At 45.0% G+C, this 21795-nt stretch overlaps 1 protein-coding gene across 18 annotated transcripts in view; it reads right to left on the minus strand.

Moving 5' to 3' along the window:
- The window catches only part of FRMD4A (FERM domain containing 4A), a 696296-nt gene that overhangs the window by 203788 nt on the left and 470713 nt on the right, over positions 1–21795 (minus strand). For all 18 annotated transcript variants that reach the window (XM_024254325.3, XM_063727246.1, XM_063727245.1 and 15 more), the window contains one exon: positions 20703–20768. In XM_024254325.3, the coding sequence (XP_024110093.2) occupies positions 20703–20768 (66 nt within the window). The remainder of the gene's footprint in view (positions 1–20702; positions 20769–21795) is intronic.

The following is a 21795-nucleotide window of genomic DNA, read 5'->3' on the forward strand; positions in this document are numbered from 1 at the left end:
ATCTCCCTATTTAACACATCACAGGAAAGATTGCTGAATTACAACGTGCTATCTCTTTATTTAGTTATTTAGAGGTAGGATCTTGCTCTGTTGCCCAGGCTGGAGTGCAGTGGTGTGATCATAGCTCACTGAAGCCTCTACTTCCTGGGCTCAAGCAATCCTGCCTCAGGTTTCCCAGTAGCTAGGACTACAGACATGCACCCCCGTGCAGAGCTAATTTTTTTTTTTTTTTTAAAGAAATGAGGATCTCCCTGTGTTGCCCAGGCTGTTCACAAACTCATGGGCTCAAATGATCCTCCTGCCTTGCCCTCCTAACGTGTTGGGATTATGGGCATGAACTACCACGCCCAGCTACAATGTGCCATTTATGATCTCCTTTTGTAAACTCATCTCTTGCTGCTCTGCTTCTCAGTTTGTTGCATTGCTTCCTCTCTGTTCTGTTTTCTTCCCCCTCCCCCCACTTTTTTTTGTGAGACTGAGTCTCGCTCTGTTGCCCAGGCTGGAGTGCAGTGGCACGATCTTGCCCCACTGCAACCTCTGCCTCACAGGTTCAAGCAATTCTGGTGCCTCAGCCTCCCAAGTAGCTGTGATTATAGGCATGTGCCACCAAGCCCAGCTAATTGTTGTATTTTTAGTAGAGACGGGGTTTCACCATGTTGGCGAGGCTAGCCTCAAACTTCTAACCTCAAGTGATACGCCCGCCTCAGCCTCCCAAAGTGCTGAGATTATAGGCATGAGCCACCGTGCCCGCCTCTGTTCTGTTTGCTGCATACCTTACAATATGGACCTTAGACTGTAAGTTCCTGGGAGATGGGGACATTGCCTGTTTTCTTTATTATACAATCTAAAATACTGACCTTAACCAGGACATTGAATAAAAACCATCCAATGATGATTAAGATAAATGCAATGGTTAATATAACTTTAGGATTTGGCTGGAAGAATCATTTCCTTTTTTTTTTTTTTTTTTTTTTTTTTTTTTTAGAGATAGGGTCTTGCTCTGTCACTCAGGCTGGAGTACAGTGGTGAATCTTGGCTTATTACAGTCTTGAACTCTTGGGCTCAAGTGATCCTCCCACCTCAGTCTTCTTAGTAGCTGGGACTACAGGCACACACCACCACACCTAGCTAATTAAAATTTTTGTTTGTTTTTTAGAGATGGGGTCTTGTTGTGCTGCCCAGGCTGCTCTTGAATTCTTGGCCTTCAGCAACCCTCCCACCTTGGCCTCCCTAAGTTCTAGAATTACAGGTGTGAGCCACCACATCCAGCCAGGATCACCATTTCTAAAGGCATTTTGGGAAAATCACCATTTATTTAATTATCCACCTGAACAGGAGACTAAAGAAATTATAGTTTTTGAGAAAATGCTTTCTGAGTGACCCTCCTCTGTGGTCATCTCTGCCAACAGGATTCCTGCCATAAAACGTGCACCAGAGTAATGCAGAGGGCATCTGGAGATGTAGTTGTAAAGTCCTAAGGTTTTCGCTGAGACCCCAGTTAAGTTGGCTTTGGGTACCATTGGCGTCCTCCTGTTTTCTTTCTCCTTTCAGCTTGTACAACACTGAGAGCTTAAGACACATGGACTTTTCCAGATTGCCATATGGTCATGTGAAAGACACACCGGCTCCAGGCTCAGCAAGCCAGGCCCACATCATAGCTCACGGCATACAGGCTCCTGGTTCAAGAAAGGAAGGGGGCCTTGAGCCACCAGCCATGTCCTGCAGTGCTTGAGATTGGGAGGAGTGGACTCCCAACACCAGAGTGATGACTCAGGTTTGAGCCGGCATGTGCTGCCCCAGCTGGAGTCCTGACTTTCCCTGGAGAAACACTGAGCCTGTTGTCTTCAGGGCCAGGGCAGAGCAGACCATTCCTGTGAAGCATGGACTTGCCAGGTGCAGAAAGCAGAGGGCCATCCCAGGCAGCACAGTGTGTCCCTATAAAAATGATGGAGTGAGGCCCATGGCTGTCTCAGGATGCTCTGTGGTGGGTGGCTTTGCACACACTGCTGCCTTAATACCTCACAATTGCGTAAAGAGGTCATTTGCTCAAGGTCACTGTTAGGTACTGAACTATGTGCCTTCCTAAAATTTATTCCCAAAGTCCTAACCCCCAGCATACCTCAGAATGTGCTGTATTTGGAGATAGGATCTTTAGGAGGTAATTCAGTTTACATGAGGACATATAGGTGGGACTGAGTCCTTATAGGGCTGGGTCCTTCTGGGAAGAGGAAGAGAACCAGGGATACTCCAGCATACAGGAAAGGTCAAGTGAGGACACAGGGAGAAGGCGGATGTCCACAAGCCAAGGAGAGAGGCCTCAGGAGACACCAAACCTGCTGAGACTCTGATCCTGGACTTCTAGCCTCAAGAATTGTGAGAAATAAATGTTGGTGTTTAAGCCATCCAGTCTATGGGATTTTGTTCTGGCAGTAGGAGCTGCCTAATATGGTGACAGTTAAAAAGTGGTCTGAGGACCACGTGGGTTGCCTCATGTCTGTAATCCTAGCACTTTGGGAGGCCAAGATGGGTGGATCACTTGAGGTCAGGAGTTCAAAACCAGTCTGGCCAACATGGTAAAACCCCGTCTCTACTAAAAATATGAAAATTAGCTGGTGTGGTGGCACATACCTGTAATCCCAGCTACTAGGGGGGCTGAGGCATGAGAATCGCTTGAACCCAGGAGGCGGAGGTTGCAGTGAGCTGAGATTGCGCCACTGCACTCCAGCCTGGGCAAAAAGAGTGAGACTCTGTCTCAAAAAAAAAAAAAAAAAAAAAAGTGGTCTAGGGCCAGGTGCAGTGGCTCATGCCTATAATCCCAGCACTTTGGGAGGCCAAGGTGGGAGGATCACTTGAGCCAGGAGTTCGACACCAGCCTGAGCAACACAGTGAGACCTCATCTCTACAGAAAATAAAAAAGTTAGCCAGGCATGGTGGTGCATGTCTGCAGTCCAAGCTACTAGGGAGGCTGAGGTGGGAGGATGGCTTGAGCCCAGGAGGTTGAGCCTGCAGTGAGCCGTGATCACGCCATTGCACTCCAGCCTGGGTGATAGAGTGAGACCCCCATCTAAATAAGTAAATAGATGAAATTAAAAAGTGGTCTAAAGTTACAGTTCATGCTTGGGAGTAGTAGAGACTTCATACATTAACTTTTGTCTTGTTTCAACAATCTCAGGCCAAGGTTTAAGACTCTGGATGCCTGCATCATTAGCTACTATTTTAAAATAAAGAATTTGATTGGCTTTTGTCCCTGATTTTGGGGAGGCAGCCAGGAAATTGTTGGAATTTCCTGAGTAATAGGATTATCTTTGTTATTCACGAGCCCTTTGGATCACCCCTGAGTTTACGCTAATGAGAATGACTTGGAATGGGGACTGATCAGCAGAAAGACCAAACATGTGATTTGAGCCATGTGTGACCAGCTGGACCTCCTAACCTCTAGGGAGGAGAAGGAGACTGAAGATTGGGTCCAATCACATGGCCAAGGATTCAGTCAATCATGCCTACATAATGAAACTCCAATAAAAACTCAGGATTCTGAGGCTCAGTGGAGCCTTCGCGTTGGTGAAAAGAATCAATGTGCCAGGAGAGTGTTTCACTGTAACTCCAGGAGGAGATAGCACAGATGTTCTGCACGTGGGACCCTCCCAGGCCTTATCTGATATGTCTCCTCATTTGGTGGGCCCTGGCTAGCCTCCTTTATAATATAACCTTCATCATGAGTATGGCACTTTCCTGAGTTCTGGCAAGTCGTTCTAACAAATTATTGAGCTGCAGGAGGTCACAAGAACCCTCACATTTGCAGCCAGTTGATCAAAGTAGAGGTAGTCTGGGGACCCCCAACCTTGCAGCTGGCATCCAAAGTGAGAGCTGTCTTGTTGGGGACTCTGCTCTTAAATCTGTGAAGTCTGCATTAACTCCAGGTGGTTAGTGCCAGAATTGCCCTGCGATATTACAGCTATCCTTCCTCTTGCCACCCACTCCGCACGTAACACTGCAATACCTTGTTCCTCTCACAACAGGGCTTTGTCAGTCACAGAGAGGCTATTACGCAGCTGGAATTATTTTTGAATGATTCCAAACACTTGAAGGCAGAGGTGTTTGGGGTCAACAAACCCCCAAGGTTGGTTGAACTTTAGGCATCCAAACAATTATCCCAAGAATAATTTGGTGACTCTGTGACCCATTTCTGCTCTCCTTCATGTCTTCTGAGTATCATCTAGTCCATACACTTGGGTTTACTTAAAAATAGTTCAGCTGTCCCTTTTGTCTCAAATAAATGAGGAAACAGATCATGAACTTTTGTCTCTGCTAGCCACTCATTCGTTCATGAGCCCAGTCAATAACACTGAGCCTGCCTTCTGATGGTCCCAGCCACAACTGATTGGACACCCATCTTCCAGAGATCAGGTGGTTGGTTTCCTTACCTGTAAATCTCACCAAAATCCTGCAAGGTAGTTATAATTCCCATTTTAGTAACGAGAAAGCTGAGGTTCATAAAGATAAAAACATTTCCCAAGGCCACATACCATCTACATGAGAAGAGACAGAATTCAAACCATCTACATGAGTAGAGACAGAATTCAAACCGAATCTGACTTTGCCCAAAGTGCAAGCTTTTCCCGCATTGGTGGCTCTTAAGTGCTGGTACATTTTCTGTTGGTCAGCGGTGAAATAAGAAAAATAGGATAAATGTTATGTAAACTTTCAATAAAGCTAAATGTGTCTTATTTAAAAGACTGTCCTTATTCAAGTCTGCAGTGAGCTATGATCGTGCCACTGCACTGTAGCCTGGGTGACAAAGCAAAACCCTGTCTCTAAAAAAAATAAATAAATAAAAATAAAAGACAGTGCTTTATTCTGATTTCACATCCTTTTCGGTGTGGTGTTTCTTATTATGTAAATGAAGGCTAAAGTAGATGATAATATTTTTCATATACTGACTTGGCAAATACAAAAAAATGACTGCAGCCCCACCTGCCTTTCATCTGTAAATTTTCTGGTCTCTGAAATCAAAAAGTCTGGGAACTGCTGCATCATACTGCCTCTACCTGTGAGCCTCCAAGGGAAGCTCCAGAAAGGTGTACAATCTGCACTCTTCCCTGTGTTCAATTGCTACAGCCTTAATCTACCATGCAGTACCAAGTATGCAGGCTCCAGACAGCCTGTGCTGCATCGGATTCTGGCTCCATCGCTGGGACCCACTCCCAGCCTCTGACTCATTATATTGGGGGTGCTGACTGGGAACTTGCATTTCCACATCCCAAGTGATGCTGAGGCTGTTTGTCTAGGACCACACTTTGAGAACCGCTGATTTCAATCAGTCACCTTGATTCTGCTCCCTGTGTGAGTGTGAGTGACTGCTTCAGACATGGGAATAATATGGACCAGCTGTGGTCTGGGGTGGAGTCCAGAATCGAGGAGTCAGGAGGGACATCTGGGGAGCAATTTCCTCTATGATAAAAAGAGTCACGATGGGGAGAAAGTCTCTTTTCTGCTTTTGTTTTGGAGATGTAGTCTTGCTCTGTCGCCCAGGCTGGAGTTCAGTGGCACAATCTTGGCTCACTGCAACCTCCGCCTGCCGGGTTCAAGCAACAGTCCTGCCTCAGCCTCCTGAGTGGCTGGAATTAGAGGCGGCCACCACCATGCCTGGCTAAGTTTCGTATTTTTAGTAGAGACGGGATTTCACCATGTTGGCCAGGCTGGTCTCGAACTCCTGACCTCAGGTGATCCACCTGTCTCAGCCTCCCAAAGTGTTGGGATTACAGGCGTGAGCCACTGCGCCCAGCCCCTTTCCTGCTTTTGAACATTATTGTGTAAGGAGGTGGTGCCTGGGCTGCTGGGGCATCCCAGCAGCAGTGTAACCACTCCCTGCAGAGAGGACACAAGTGACGGAGCCTTTAGAACTTACCTCGAATTAACTGCATTTAATTCCACCAATTAAAGAGAAACTGTGTGGAAAGATTATCACTTTTTTTCTTGCTCATGAATGTAATTTGGTGAGAATACTGTAGTTGAACTAAGGGCTAAGGGTTTAGAAATCTTTCTAAGATTTATGCATTGTATGTAGGAGTGTGTGTGTGTTATACGAATGCGTATGTGGGTGTGTACGCAAGTGTGTGCATGTTTGTATATGTGTGTACATGAGTATATGTATGTGAGTGTGTGTGAATATGTGAGCGTGTGCGGTTGACAGACCCACCAAACTTAATTAACACTGAAGGCTTTAGACATCACATACTCATTAGTTTATATGTTAAACCAATGTTTAATGTTAATCTCCAAAAGGTGAGTGAAAATCGGTGATTTACCCACACTTCTCTAACTCTGTTACTCATCTGTGGTTAAATGAAATGGAGTACTGAGGTCATTATCCTTTTGGAGGATTATTACAGTTCTAAAACATCTTTGTATCAATATGTTCTATTGATATTTTTTGTTATTTATAAAAGATTGACACTATTTTAAGAAGAAGAAGGGCCAAAGTAAAGGAATGCCAATAAAGAATTTTGATAATACCAACATCCGGCCCACTTTATTGTAGTAACATATCTTAAGATCTATCGACAATTTAAAATTTAAGAATCATTGTACTTACTGATCTATTGCTACTCTAAAAGGACTGCATGTGATATTTTAAAATCCTCTTCCCTAAAAGAAAGAAATTCTTGATCAGTTTGAAGTGGCACTTTGGCATTTCCTGGAGAATGTGGTTCTTCAGGGAATGGTCAAAGATCACTGGGATTCTAGCAGGCCCTGCTAGTCGCATGCTCTTCTGAGTCTCGCAAAGTTGACGAGAATATGCTGGAATGCCTCTAAACATGTGTCCCACCGTGCACTACAAAATCACACACTGCAGTCTCTAGGAAGGATACAGCCCCTATTGGGAAGCAACAGTTAGTACATGAACTTGTGGCAATTTTGTGTGTGAGTAATGGGCTGGAAAGACCAATCACTGTCTTGTTGATAAGGGATACAGTGTGCCTTCAGTACCTACCTTCCCACAGATCAAAACCAATATGATCCATTTGGATATAGTTGTGCTTCAGTATCATTTTAATATAAAGCATTAAGGATGGCGTCATTTATATGATACTGGGACGCAAACTTTGAAATCATGTTTTCTATTTTATCCCCAAGAATGATGACTGATTTGACATCATTGGAGCACAAAACCTGGTCCACTTATTTAGATGGTAATCTGAACTCAGTATGAATACATGTGCATAAATATTCTGCCTGTCATCCTATGACCTTGACATGTGAGTTATATATGGCGTTGGAGGGATGAGCAGTAATCACCAGTGCTCATGAAAAGATCGGGGGATGATGTGTTGGAGATCTGGAAGGTAGGGCAGTTAAGACATTTTTTGATGGACTGTCAACCCATCACTTGTCAAGTGAACTGATAATGAACTCTATGAATAATCCATGAAGCCTTGCATGAAATCGTATAGAAGACCAAATTATTAGGGATAATAGCACCATAAATTATGTAGCACTTGATAGTCTCCTAAATGCTTTCCTCTAAAGCCAAGGTAGTTAACATTCCCATTTTACACACGAGGTAGCAAAGGCCAGTGACTTGCCTGGGTTACCGCAGCTACTAAGCAGTCTGGCCAAGGCCTCTGATCCCAGCCTAAGAGATGCCTGTGCTGTGCCAGACAGTCTTGGGGGCACTTCAGATGTTCTAGTGAATTTAACCCTAATCACAAGTCTATGAGGCAGGTACTAGTTTTAATTTACAGAGAAAATTAGAGCAGGAAGATGGGAGGCAGCCAGTGTTCTCCATTTACAGATGAAGAAACTGAAAGTTGAGGAGGTTGTGCAAATGGCCAAGGTCACAAAGCTGCCAAGAATCAGAGTCAGGTTTTGAAGCCAGCCCAACCAGCCCCAGAGCCTGTGCTCTTAGCGTACTGGAACCTGCTGGTCCTCTGCATTCAGGTGGCCTGGTTTTGAATCAGTTCTCCCATTTGCTGTCCAACTCTGAATAAGTTACTTTACTTCCCTGTGCCCCAATTTCCTCATCTGAAAAAATGCGAATAATAACAGTTACCTACCTCATAGAGTTGTGGGGCTGAAAAGATGACTCAGAACATATTAAACACTTAGAACAGAGTCTGGTACAAAAATAAGTGTTCAATTAGCTAATATGATGATTAATCACTAAGCTATATAATTTCCCAAAGCGTTTGAAATATGGTGTATAAAATTCAGGTTCAATCTATTAGGTTGGTGCCAAAGTAATTGTGGTTTTTGCCATTACTTTTAGTGCAATTACTTTTGCACCAACTAATACATTGAACTTTTCAGGAATGTGTTTGCTTATTAGCATAAAGGACGTTTACATTTTCTATCATCTGGTTTCTACCTAAGCAGAGATTTGCAAACCCACAGGAGTCTGCTGAGATCCCTGCAGAGCCTCCCTGTCAGTGGGCTTGGGGGTGAAGGTGATGGGGTTCAGACCCTCTCCATGTGCTGATATTGGACAAAGAATTTTGCAGCAAAAAGAAGTTTGAGAATCGTTGGTCTACAAGACTCTATAGTAGGGTCACATGGTGGCTTCTGTCCATTACTACGGACGCAACTCCCTGCAATTGTAAAAGTTCAAGGTCCCAGCTCTGCTGGGCAGAGTGTGGTGACTGTAATGGCATAGGGCCTGCCCAGAGAGTAGGTGGTTTGAGCACAACTGTACTCCTCACCTCTCTTATATACTGTCTCTCATAAACAGCTCGCAGTCATATCATGGAGGAACTCGAGAGTCAAACAGAGCAATCCAATAGGATGGGCTGTTGACGGCTCCTGAGCAGGGGTAAGTCATGAAGGAGCCTGGAAGGATGGATAATCTGGTTGTGTCATATAGGACAAATGGGGATGGCCAGGAACATGGAACTAGGCAGGACGGCAAGGAGCAGCTCTGGTAACAATGGGCACACAGAGGATGCTGAGTCCAGGGTGGCAAATGTCTACACTGGGGCATGTATTGGAGAGGAGAAGGAAAGTTGTTCCCTTACCAGTGAAAAAACAGGCAAGACTTAAGGATATCATTGAGGGGCACAGAAAAAAATTGCCTGGCTCCTAAAGCTTGGCCAATTTGGAGAACTGTGGGCTTGCTTTCAAAGCAGGCACAAGAATAAGATGACCCGGATTGGAGGAGGAGTGGGAATGACGGGCTTCAGTTGCCATGAGGTGCTGGGGCTGTCACCGAGGTGTTCAATCACAAAGACATAGCGGGTAGCTGCAGGGGTGGGACAGGGGCTCTGGCAAGATATGGAAATCTTCCACATGGCTTTGACAGCTGAACTCTCAGCTCTGTGCTGGGCAAGCCAGGAAGCCAGAAATAGAGATTCAAGGGCTACAGGGAAGACTCACTGGGGTAGAAGACTCAGAGAAAAATACAGAGCAGCTGACATTTCCCCAGACCGTTAGCTTCCCCCCTCCACCACCAGGGATACCTGGCCAGGCTGCACTCCTCTCTCAGGGGAGGGGCTCGCTCCCTCCCTCCCTCCCTCCCTTCCTCCCTTGCTCCCTTCCTTCCTTCCACTGGATGGGACAAGTTGCAGCAGAGGCTGCCAGATGAGTAAATCTGCCTCCTCATGTCCTCCTGGATCCCCTTACAAGAAAGGACAGGGTGCAGTGGGTGGGATGTGTGGAGAAGGGAAGCCGTTCCAGGGCATAGCAGAGCTGAGGAAGAACACTCAGTCCATTTTAGGAAACGGAAGAACAAGCCACTCCTGGACTTGTAAAAAGTTCTGCAACCAAAATAATCATTGAGCACCTCTAGACAGGAACTCCTAACCCAAAAAAAGGATGCTTAGATCTGTGTAGCACAGTGGTAGACAAACAATAAATATTTACCAAACAAGCAAGTACTTGAATTAAGCAATGTGCCCAAAATCAAACTGTGAGTTATGGATTAATAAAAACGATGACAGCCACAGATTTGTTACCCCTTGGGTCCCTGTTACCCCATCCTTATACTCTACATAGAGGTGTGTGCACACGTGTGTGCCTTTCCCCTGTAAATAGAGTTGTTTGCATTTTGAGAAATGCATTGTGAGTTGAGTTTGTTTTAATCTCCCCAATCCCTTCTTATCCCCCCTTAGCAGAGAGACAGAAACTAGGAGCGTGTGGTTTAATGTCCTATCCTGAGGCTCCCATCTGCATAGAGTCTCCTATGGGGCACCATAGGGAAGACGTGGAAAGGATTTTGTGAAGACATCATAGAAAAAATAACTCAGTAGTAAAAGAAACAACCACCTACAATGTTCTGGAGGGCTAAGTCTTCCCTCCCTTTTCTTCTCTCTCCCTTCACGTTTGAGCCACATGAAATTGTCCTCTTAGCAGGACAAAGTCTGCCAAATATTGGCAATTTCAAATGGTTTCAATGAATACATTTTACAACAGGTTAAAATTGGCATCAAAGGGACAAGGGGCACAGACATGGAGGTGGTCCAGGAAGAAGGGGGAGGGGGCAGGGGCGCAAAGAAGGGGTGTTGCCAGGCAACCGGCAGTGTGGACCCATCAGGCTGGGGAGAAGGGGATGGTCTCTTCTCTTCTCAACCAGCACCTGAGTGTGTGTGTGTGTGTGTGTGTGTGTGTGTGTGCGTATACGCGGCGGGGGGTTCCCTAGATGATCGCATCAATCTGCTGTATCCTGATGCTCAGCCCTCTCTCACAGCCTCTCGGGGACACTGGAATTCCCCTTTGTTCTAACCAGGGCAGAAAGAAAGCTTACCAACTTTTCCACAAAGGCCTTGACTGAAGAAGGAAGATGGATCGTGTCTCCTCCCTCCTCACCAAGAGGGAAACGACTTAGCTGCTTGTGCTCCCCAAGAGTATATTTTATGGACTATTTCTTATTCCTCTCCGTCACTCAATGCGTTTTTGATTACAAATAGATTTACTATTGCGTTATCTGTCTGTGCTCTATATCTTAACACGTCTTTCTTCACCATGTGCTTTTCAAATGTTAAATATTATCAGCCACCCCTGGGGGCTGGGAAGACATCTGTTTTGCTCATTTGGTGGAGTGCCCAGCTTTTCAGAGAGGAGCCTAATAAATGATGATGAGATTGCAGTGAGGTGTGAGGTCAGCCCAAAGTGGGGCTGCCTGAACCCCTTTGGCTCTTGTTTTAGGAGGTGGCCTGGTGGCCTGGGAGGTCCCAGACAGAAGGTTCATAACACTGAGTCCCTCTGTCTGCTCCCAGCTTCTGCACATGCCTTCCCAGCCCTTGGCTGCGACAGTAACTCCTGGTGGATTTAGACCAGACAGGAGCAGATGGCAGACCTGGAGCATGCCTTGGTAGATGCCCCAGCAGGCAGACCACAATGAGCCCACCTGCCCACACTGCTCAGTTGGGAAGATATGGAATCAACTCTGTATTCTCTGCTTGGCAACATGCACTTTGCGGGGGATTCCTGCTTTACTTGGTAGAAAACAATCTCCTGCATTTTTTTCTTTTTTTGAGATGGAGTTTCACTCTTGTTGCCCAGGCTAGAGTGCAATGGTGCGATCTTGGCTCACTGCAACCTCCAACTCCCACGTTCAAGGGATTCTCCTGCCTCAGCCTCCCGAGTAGCTGGGATACAGGCATGCACCACCATGCCCGGCTAATTTTGTATTTTTAGTAGAGATGGGCTTTCACCATGTTGGTCAGGCTGGTCTCAAAGTCCCGACCTCAGGTGACCCACCTGCCTCGGCCTCCCAAAGTATTGGGATTACAGGCGTGAGCCACAACACCTGGCCATCTCTTGCATTTTTGCAGAAGAATATCATTAACCACAGAAGTCGCTAAGATTGGGCTATGAGGGTGAATATAAACATGGGTGTGCACCTGTGAATAGAGAATCTAAGTTTAGGCCGGACGCAGTGGCTCATACCTGTAATCCCAGCATTTGGGAGGCCGAGGTGGGTGGATCACCTGAGGTCAAGAGTTCGAGACCAGCCTGGCCAACATGGTGAAATCCCGTCTCTACTAAAAATAAAAAAATAAGCTGGGGGTGGTGGCAGGTGCCTGTAATCCCAGCTACTTGGGAGGCTGTGGCAGAAGAAGCACTTGAACCCAGGAGACTGAGGTAGGAGAATTGCTTGAACCCAGGAGGTGGAGGTTGCAATAAGTCAGTAAGCCGAGATTGCACCACTGCACCCCAGCCTGGGTGACAGAGTGAAGCTCCATCTCAAAAAAAAAGAGAACCCAAGTTTATTCGCCTATTTTAGGTAAGACTATTACAGTTCTAGATTTTTAAAAAGTCATACTTTTTTTTTTCTAATCCATAATAGGCCAGACTATTTACTTGGCCTCAATGCTATTTTACTGACAGCCCATATTAATGTACTTGACCTTTAAGATGGGATATCACCAGCATTGCTGTCAGACAGAGGAAAGTGACAGGAAGGCAACCATTATTTCATCCACTGCTGTGGAAGTTTCTTCCACACCTGCTAGCCCGAAACTTATGCATGACACACAAGTCCTTCATGAGGATGTGTCACATGTTTCAGGCTTTCCCAGATAGGTTAGGAAGTGAGTTCAAAGGAATGAAATGACCTGGGTAAGCCCATCTTCAGTTGCAGACCTGAGATAAAGTTCGAAGTCTTTGGTTGCCATCGTTTACGGCTCTGGTGTCAGGGGCTGGCGGAGGAGCATGTTCCAGCTGAACTATTAATAGATCATATCTTGGGTTTTTATTATATATACTGGTTATGGTGCAGTGAAAAGAGAATGGTCTATACTATCAGAGGACCTACGCTCGAGCTACCTATACTTAACTAGCTATGTGACCTTGAGCAAGTTATTTAATCTTTCTGAATTTCTGTTTGCTTAGCACCTACTTTACACAGTTACTGTGAGGATTAAATAAGATATGCTCCATATAAATTCTATAAATTGTAGGCCAGGTGTAGTGGCTCATGCCTGTAATCCCAGCACTTTGGGAGGCCAAGGCGGGTGGATCACCTGAGATCAGGAGTTTAAGAGAAGCCTGGCCAACACAGTGAAACCCCGTCTCTACAAACACACAAAAATTAGCCGGGCATGATGGTGGGTGCCTGTAATCCCAGCAACTCCGGAGGCTGAGGTGGGAGAATCACTTGAACCAGGGAGGCGGAAGTTGCAGTGAGCTGAGATCACACCACTGCACTCCAGCCTGGGCGACAGAGTAAGGCTCTGTCTCAAAACAAAACAAAAAGAAAAAGAAAAAAAAAAGAAAAAGAATTGTAAAATGTAGTCATTATTGTGCCAAACATCCAGTATTATATCTGGGTAACCCCAAACAATTCGATTGCCTTCATGATATTTTCTCTAGCTTAAGTTGTTTTCTATCTTTTACAGTAGGAATCCCCAACCCCTGGGCCAAGTGAGGAATGGGGCTGCACAGCAGAAGATGAGCAGCAAGAAAAGCTTCCTCTGTACTTATAGCCTCTCCCCATTGCTTGCATTACTGCCTGAGACCCGCCTCCTGTCAGATCAGCAGCAGCATTAAATTCTCGCAGGAGCACAAACTCTACTGTCAACTGTGCACGTGAGGGATCCAGGTTGCACGCTCCTTCTAAGATTCTAGACCAGGTGCAGTGGCTCACACCTGTAATCCCAGCACTTTGGTTGGCCGAGGTGAGTGGATCATGAGGTCAAGAGATTGAGACCATCCTGGCCAACATGGTGAAACCCTGTCTCTACTAAAAATACAAAAATTAGTTGGGTGTGGTGGCACGTGCTTGTAATCCCAGCCACTTGGGAGGCTGAGGCAGAAGAATCACTTGAACTCAGAAGGCAAAGGTTGTAGTGAGCTGAGATTGCACCACTGCACTCCAGCCTGGTGACAAAGCAAGACTCCATCTCAAAAATTAAAAAAAAAAGATTCTAATGCCTGATGCTCTGTCACTATCTCCCATCACTCACACGTGGGACCATCTAGTTGCAGGAAAACAAGCTCAGGGCTCCCACTGATTTGACATTATGGTGAGCTGTAGAATTATTTCATTATATGTTACAATGTAGTAATCATGGAAATAAAGTGCACAATAAATGTAATATGCTTGAATCATCCTGAAACCATACCCCCCACACCCCATCTGTGGAAAAATTGTCTTTCATGAAACCAGTCCCAGGTGCCAAAAAAGGTTTGGGCCTGCTGCTCTAGAAATAGCCATCCAAAAAAAATACAATGTGAGCCACAAAAGTTAGCCCAATATAAGATTTTAATTTTTTTTTTTTTTTTTGAGATGGAGTCTTGCTCTGTTGCCGGGCTGGAGTGCAGTGGTGTGACCTCGACTCACTGCAACTTCTACCTCCCGGGTTCAAGTGATTCCCCTGCCTCAGACTCCCGAGTAGCTGGGACTACAGGCGCACACCACCATGCCTGGTAGAGACAGGTTTCAGCATGTTGGCCAGGATGGTCTTGATCTCCTGACCTCATGATCTGCCCGCCTCGGCCTCCCAAAGTGCTGGGATTACAGGCATGAGCCACCACACCTGGCCAAGATTTTAGTTTTTTTAGCCATATTTAAAAAGTTAAAAGGTGAAATTTATTATATATTTATTTTATCTTAATATATCCCAAATATTATCATTTTAACACGGACTCACCAAGGCAAAAATCATTTACAAGACATTTTACTTAAGTTTCATAGGAAGTCTTCACAAGCTGGTGTGTGGTTTATACTTGCTCACAGCTGGCATGTGATTTATACTTGCACACATCTCAATTTGCACTGGCCACATTTTGCTCAACGGCCACATGTGGCTGGTGGCTACTGTACCACGAGGTGCAGCTTAGATCTTTCCAAATGCTTCTGCCTTGGTTGCTTTCTCAGGATTATGAGCCCTGCGTAATACACGGCAATAATCTAACTGCTATCTTTAATTCCCTTAGAAAACACGGACTAGTCACAGTTTGCTCCACTTCTCAGAATCATAGGGACTCTTTGTTCCTCTATTTGCACACAGTGGACAGTTGTAAATGTCTTGCCAATGGCCACTAAGGGACTGGGTCAGAGGGGAGAGATGTGGAAATCCTAGGGCAGCTTGGAACTTGGAAAGGAGACTCACATCATGGGGCAGCTCCCTAGAGAAAGCAAGGTGCGAGGTTCACTGTGGCAGAATTGAGGGGATGGAGAGGACTCCTATGTGTAAAGCTCTTATCATCAAAGGGAAGAAGGGCCGGGCGTGTTGGCAGTGGCTCACGCCTGCCATCTTAACACTTTGAGAAGGACCAAGGCAGGAGGATCACTTGGGATCTGGAGTTGGAGACCAGCCTGGGCAGCAGAAGGAGACCCTGTCTCTCTAAAAATTTAAAAAATTAGCAGGGTGTGGTAATGCACATCTGTCAGCCCCAGCTACTGGAGAGGCTGAGATGGCAGGATCACTTGAGCCCAGAAGGTTGAGGTTGCAGTGAGCTGTAATCGCACCACTGCACCACTGCTGGTTGATAGAGCGAGACCCTGCCTCAAAAAAATGTGGGGGCCAGGTGTGGTGGTTCACACCTGTAATCCCAGCACTGTGTGGAAGGCTGTGGTGGGTGGGTCACCTGAGGTCAGGAATTCCAGACCAGCCTCGTCAACATGGCGCAACCCTGTCTCTACTAAAAATACAAAATTAGCTGGGCATGGTGGTGCAGGCCTATAGTCCCAGCTACTCGGGAGGCTGAGACAGGAGAATCGTTTGAACCCAGGAAGTGGAGGTCCAGTGAGCCAAGATTGCAGCACTGCACTCTAGCCTGGGCGACAGAGCAACACTCTGTCTCAAAAAAAAAAAAAAAAAAAAAAAAAAAACCCAAAAAATGGCGGTGGGGAAGCAATTCGGCCAACCAACTCATCTAAAGTGATGGGGAGAAGCACTGAAACGAAGCCTGCCTAGCAGTAGAAGGTCAGATTGGTTTTTCTGGCACTGGGCTTGCTCCCTGTGAGACAGGATATCTACAGTCTCACAAGCCTCAAGAGAACCAAATAAGGAAGGGCCACACCTCAGCCATTCCATTCAAGTGAAAATCCACTCTATTTTTATGAAGGTCAAGAGAAAGAGTCCAGAATCTTTCCTACTAACGGCTTCCTGTACCCCATCTAGCAACTCTCACTGTCCGGAAATTCTTACTTAAATCATTCTCACTATGGCTAAAGCACACTTCCCTTTCTCTGCTCTCAAAACACTCCCCCAAATATACATTCGGGTCAGAAAATACATGAAGAAAATAATTTTCAAGGAGCAAGGATATGACGAGACTTGGGGAGTTCGGTGGACCATAAAACATGCTCTGCCCTCCATATCTGGCTATAGCATCTTCCAGAAGAGGCAGTTCCAAGACTAAGATGACGGTGGCTCCTCTCATTTTGATGAAGGCTTTTTTTCTTTTTTTTGGAGGGGGGGACAAAGTCTTGCTCTGTCACCCAGGCTGGAGTGCAGCGGTGTGATCTTGGCTCACTGCAACCTCCGCCTCCCAGGTTCAAGTGATTCTCCTGTCTCATCTTCCCGAGTAGCTGGGATTACAGGCATGCACAACGACACCGAGCTTTTTTTTTTTTTTTTTTTTTTTTTTTGTATTTTTAGTAGAGGCAGGATTTCACCATGTTGGCCAGGCTGGTCTCGAACTCCTGACCTCAAGTGATCCACTCTCCTTGGCCTCCCAAAGTGCTGGGATTACAGGTGTGAGCCACCATATCCGGCCTGATAAAGGTTTTTTTTAAAGTACATTTCCAACTGGTGGAAACAATTTTGGAAGACAGAGCAGAAGATGCTGTCTGTGGGCTGAACTGCAGGGCAATCTGTCTATGCAACCTGCATGTGTCCACAACCAAGGCTGCAGGCATGTTCTGGGGCTGAATGCTCACGTCACCTTCCAGCTGCTCTTAAGTGGAATTTCAGGACTTAAGGAGCTACCTGGTAAAGACGTGGGTGTCAGGAAATTGCCTGTGGATTTAGGGATGAGCGTCTCGAATATTAATTCCTAGTATGTCACTCTTGACCGTTTGCCCTCCCCTACTGTGAGTAACGTATGATCTACTCAGAGCAATAGAGGATTTGGAAGCACAGATTTCACTTGGTAATCTCAAAGTGCTATATGGAATAAGCATGAACATTAGGATGACAGTCATTTTTTCTCTGCAACCCAGAGAAGGGAAATGTTATGCTCGGAGTGGCCGAGTTTACAGTGCTGCATGAAATTATCTGTGTCATTGTCTGCTTACTGCATCCTCCTGGCAAGAGGCAAATGGGGAGTCGGTTTGGATGCCATCAGCTTTCTCACCCAACATTGATGCCATAGAAGCTCCTCTGCTATGATGAGTTTCCTATCCTCATAGTGGGTAAAAACTAACCTCCCCCATCTGCCCCATCTTATTAATATCTTTCAGTCAGCCACCCTCATGCAAACCCATTTACTTCTCTGGGGGAAGAGAAACACTTGCTCTAAACCTGACTCTCCATGTTACAAACCTTGTCAGGTCAATGTAGGTGTCTTTTCCACCCATCCCCATCTCTACAGCTCCAGGTCAAAAGATCAGGAAAGGCATTGCTTTGTCTAAGGCTTACTACAAATGTTCTGAAATTATTCTTAACAATATCAGTCTCAGTGTTTAATATATTCTGATGACTAACGTATACATGAACCTGAAGGCTACCACTCTCTGAATGTAAAATATGAAATAGTTTAGGTCAAACGTTTTATTAAAAACCTAGAGGTGGGTCCAGATGAGCTAGAGAATCCAGATTCCCTTTAGAAAGGATACTGCCCAGCAGATAGAATCCTGGGCAACAGAATTTTGCAGAGGAGAAAAAAAGAGTGATAGATTTAAGCTGCCTTTCATGCAGTAGTGTTAATTTTGTTTCTCCAAGTTTTGCTAAAGCCCATTCTGCAATTAATTTAGAATCTTTCCATATATATAAATATAAATACATATATGTATTTAGCTTAACACACACAAACACTATCTCTCTATCTATCTATACATAGATACATGCACTATCAATGCCTAGATAGACAAATAGTGCATGTATCGATCTATGCTAGGTAGTGTGTATATCTCTCAATATGTAGATAGATTGTGTATGTATCTATGTATAGGTAGATAGTGTGTGTATCTATAGATAGATTTTGTGCAAGTGTGTGTGTGTGTGTGTGTGTGTGTGTGTGTGTTAAGCTAAATCCTCTGTGAAGCAACTGGTACTCTGGCAAGAAGTCTTTGGGGGAAGTTATGTCAAGGCATCTCAGGGTTTGTCCATTCTTTCATTCAACAAGACTTTATTTAGTGACATTATGTGCCTGACCCTGGGCTAGGTACTGGGGATACACCATGATGGAGACACAGATCTAGCCCTCAAACTGTTGGAGGCTCCAGGAAGTGATAACAAGTACACAACCAATCACAGCGAGGTGTGGCCGTGTCATAAGAAAGAAACTCAGTACAGACTAGGCGGAGGGGGTCAGGGAAAGCCTTGGTGGGGGGTGTCTTCCAAGTTGTGATGTAAAGACCTAAGAGAGACCAGCCAGGTCCAGGGCGTGGGGGTGTGGGAAGGAGCATGTTCCAGGAAGTGAGAATAACACAGGAAGCCTGTTCTATACAGCGGTGGAAAGGACATGAACTTCTCTCGTTCGCCTAATTCAACATTTTCTTGATTTTATAGGGTTGAAGACAACTGTTCCCAAACTGCACACATCAGTAAGTAAATCTATTTTTTTCTGAAAGCAGGCTGGCCAAGAGATAGTTCCTAAACTGCCATTTGAGGTCTCATTTCCCATTCCAGAAGGTGGCTTCTTTCTAAACCTCCAAGCTTTGATTCAGGAAAAGCATGTAAAATACACCAGACCACTCGCCTATAAACTCTTTGCACTGAGTCTTGACAATTTGAAGCTTCGAATGTTTCTCAGTTAACGATTCTGCTAATTAACGAGATCTCACTCAATTTGATGGTTTCCCTTTATTGCCTCATTCTTCCAAATTCAAACCACGAATTTGACTTTTAATGACTTTAGGCATGGAATCTAGCCTAAAACAGCCGTAATCTAAAATGCAGGAGAACCCTATTATAGGGATATATTAATCACAGCATTTACTTGTAATAGTGGGAAAATTATTTTTTAAACCCCTTAAATATACTCAAATGGGGAAATGATTAGAAAATAATGGTATATCAATTTCTAGAATTTATGCAGCTGTTGAGGAGAATGACAACTTACAGTATTACAGTAACTTAGAAAATGTCAGTGAAAGACAATGGTAAGTGGAAAAGGAAAAATAAGATATGTAGAATTATACATGTACTATGATTACAGCCATGCAAGAAATATAAATATGAAAAATGCTGGAAAGAAATCCACCAAAAAGGGAACAACACTCGAATTAGTGTCATGTGCTTATGAGCCCTTTTCCTATTTTGTTTCCTATATTGCATTTATAAAGCCTTTATCATTTGAATCCTATTAAAAGTATTCACTCAAAGTCAGCAGTTTGAACATTTTCAATTCCAAGCAGCATGTACAAGGCAACATGGGATGCAAGTGTCTGCATGAGAGTTTCCCCTTTGAAGTAGCATCTCTTCCCCCATGAGCAGATGGCATCCTCTCAACCCACTGATGAACTGCAGCTTCCTCACAACAAAATGTGATAGAGAAGGAGACAATGCTCTAGGACTCAGAGATAGACATCTAAGAATAAACAGCAAGCAAATGTAATACAAACTGGCATTGAACAACAGATCTGGAATGATAAACTTTTTAAGTCAGAGTTGGAGACACCATTCTTCAGAGCTTTGGGTCAAACAATGGTCTGTTTAAGAAGAAGTTGAAAAGGGTGAGGGTCTATGATTCCAATTACTTCTCCAATTTTGCTGACACTGATGTGTTCCTAGTTGGAATTGATTGATTTCCTGCATCTCAGTTTCTCCAGATGCTCACAAGTGATGCCAATGTCAGCCCATGGGATGGGGTAAGAAGGGGGTCGCTTAGCACTTAGAAAGAGGACAGAGTACAGAGACTGTTCCTCTTTAATCTCAACTGGAAAAGAAAAGAGCAAACCTTTAGGCCAGGCACAGTGGCTCAAGTCTATAATCTCAGCACTTTGGGAGGCTGAGGCAGGCAGATCACCTGAGGTCAGGAGTTCGAGACCAGCCTGACCAGCATGGAGAAACCCTGTCTCAACTAAAAATACAAAAAATTAGCCGGGAATGGTGGCACATGCCTGTAATTCCAGCTACTTGGGAGGCTGAAGCAGGAGAATCGCTTGAACCCGGGAGGCAGAGGTTGCGGTGAGCTGAGATCGTGCCACTGCACTTCAGTCTGGGCAACAAGAGCGACACTCTGTCTCAAAACAAAACAAAACAAAAAAACAAACAAAAAGAACCAAATCTTTTTCTATCCCCTCTGAGCAAGGAAGATTAAATCAATTTTAGTTACAGCAAGAGTTATTTAGGTTACATTGTAGTTAACTCCTTCCAGGCAGAAAGAATAGCTAACGGCATTGTGGAATTTCATTTTCTAGAAATTTGTAACAATAGGGTAGATGTACATCTGGCCTTGGATGCCTTAGGCTGGTGTACAGACACAACCAAAATAGCACACACACAAAACACCCTGGTGGGTCCTAGTCATTCTCTCACAGATATTAACAGAGATTTAAAAAGTTTACCAAATCCCCCTTCATCCCCAGCTGGATCAAGGTCTGAAACCACATCAGTCACCAAAGAAACTCAGAAAGTTGACCAAAAGTGATTTACCTGTACTAGGAGTTCCAGCTTCCTGTCATCAAGAAGATGTACTTGACATCGGCGGCCCTCCGTCATCTAAGAGGGAAGAGAAATGGTAGTCACTGAGAGTCTAGCAGCCAGACAAAGGGTTAGAGGGTCACCGACGCTGCACTCTGCCAGGCATATTCCTCTGGGCAAAACTTTCTCTGGGAGTCGGCACTGTATAATGCCAGGAGTTGGAAGGATCAGTTAATTCATTCATTCAAAAATATCTATTGAGGCTGGGCGCGGTGGCTCACGCCTGTAATCCCAGTACTTTAGGAGGCCGAGGTGGGCGGATCACCTGAGGTCAGGAGTTTGAGACCAACCTGGAGCCTGACCAACATGGAGAAACCCCGTCTCTACTAAAAATACAAAATTAGCCAGGCGTGGTGGCACATACCTGTAATTCCAGCTACTTGGGAGGCTGAGGCAGGAGAATCGCTTGAACCCAGGAGGTGGAGGTTGCAGTGAGCCGAGATCGCGCCGCTGCACTCCAGCCTGGGCAACAAGAGCAAAACTCCTCTCAAAAAAAAAAAAAAAAAGAAAATATCAATTGAGTACTTTCTATCTATATGCCAGGCACTTTTCTGGGAGCTAGGTGTACCACGGCACACGAGACAAAGTCCCCATCCTCATGGAGCTTATATTCTAATGAGGGAGATGTAAAATAAATTAGCAAATACATATATAACATATTCTCAGGGGTGGTGGGTGTTGTTCATTCTTCACTTATTCTTCCATTCAATAATTGTACCCGCATGCATTAGGGACAGAGCTCAGGATCCAATCTCTGCCTCCTCTTCATTTATCCCACTTGCTGGTAATCAGTAAGCAGATGACCACCCACCTGGCAATGAATTTGATTTCTGTGTTAGTTAATCAGCCCCCTTCTTGTGTATGACCTGATTCCCTACAGCGCTGTCACCAATAATAGAAAAGCACTGGCGATACGAGCCCACAGGCAAATCCAACCCTGTCCCTTGTGACTTTCAGGACTGAAATCTCTGAGTGGTATAACAGAAAGCCTGGGAGATTCAAGTCTAGCCTTGGTCCTGCTGGTTACAAGGGGCTGCAGGACTCT

The sequence above is a fragment of the Pongo abelii genome, chromosome 8 (assembly GCF_028885655.2).
Source record: "Pongo abelii isolate AG06213 chromosome 8, NHGRI_mPonAbe1-v2.0_pri, whole genome shotgun sequence".
NCBI lineage: Eukaryota > Metazoa > Chordata > Mammalia > Primates > Hominidae > Pongo > Pongo abelii.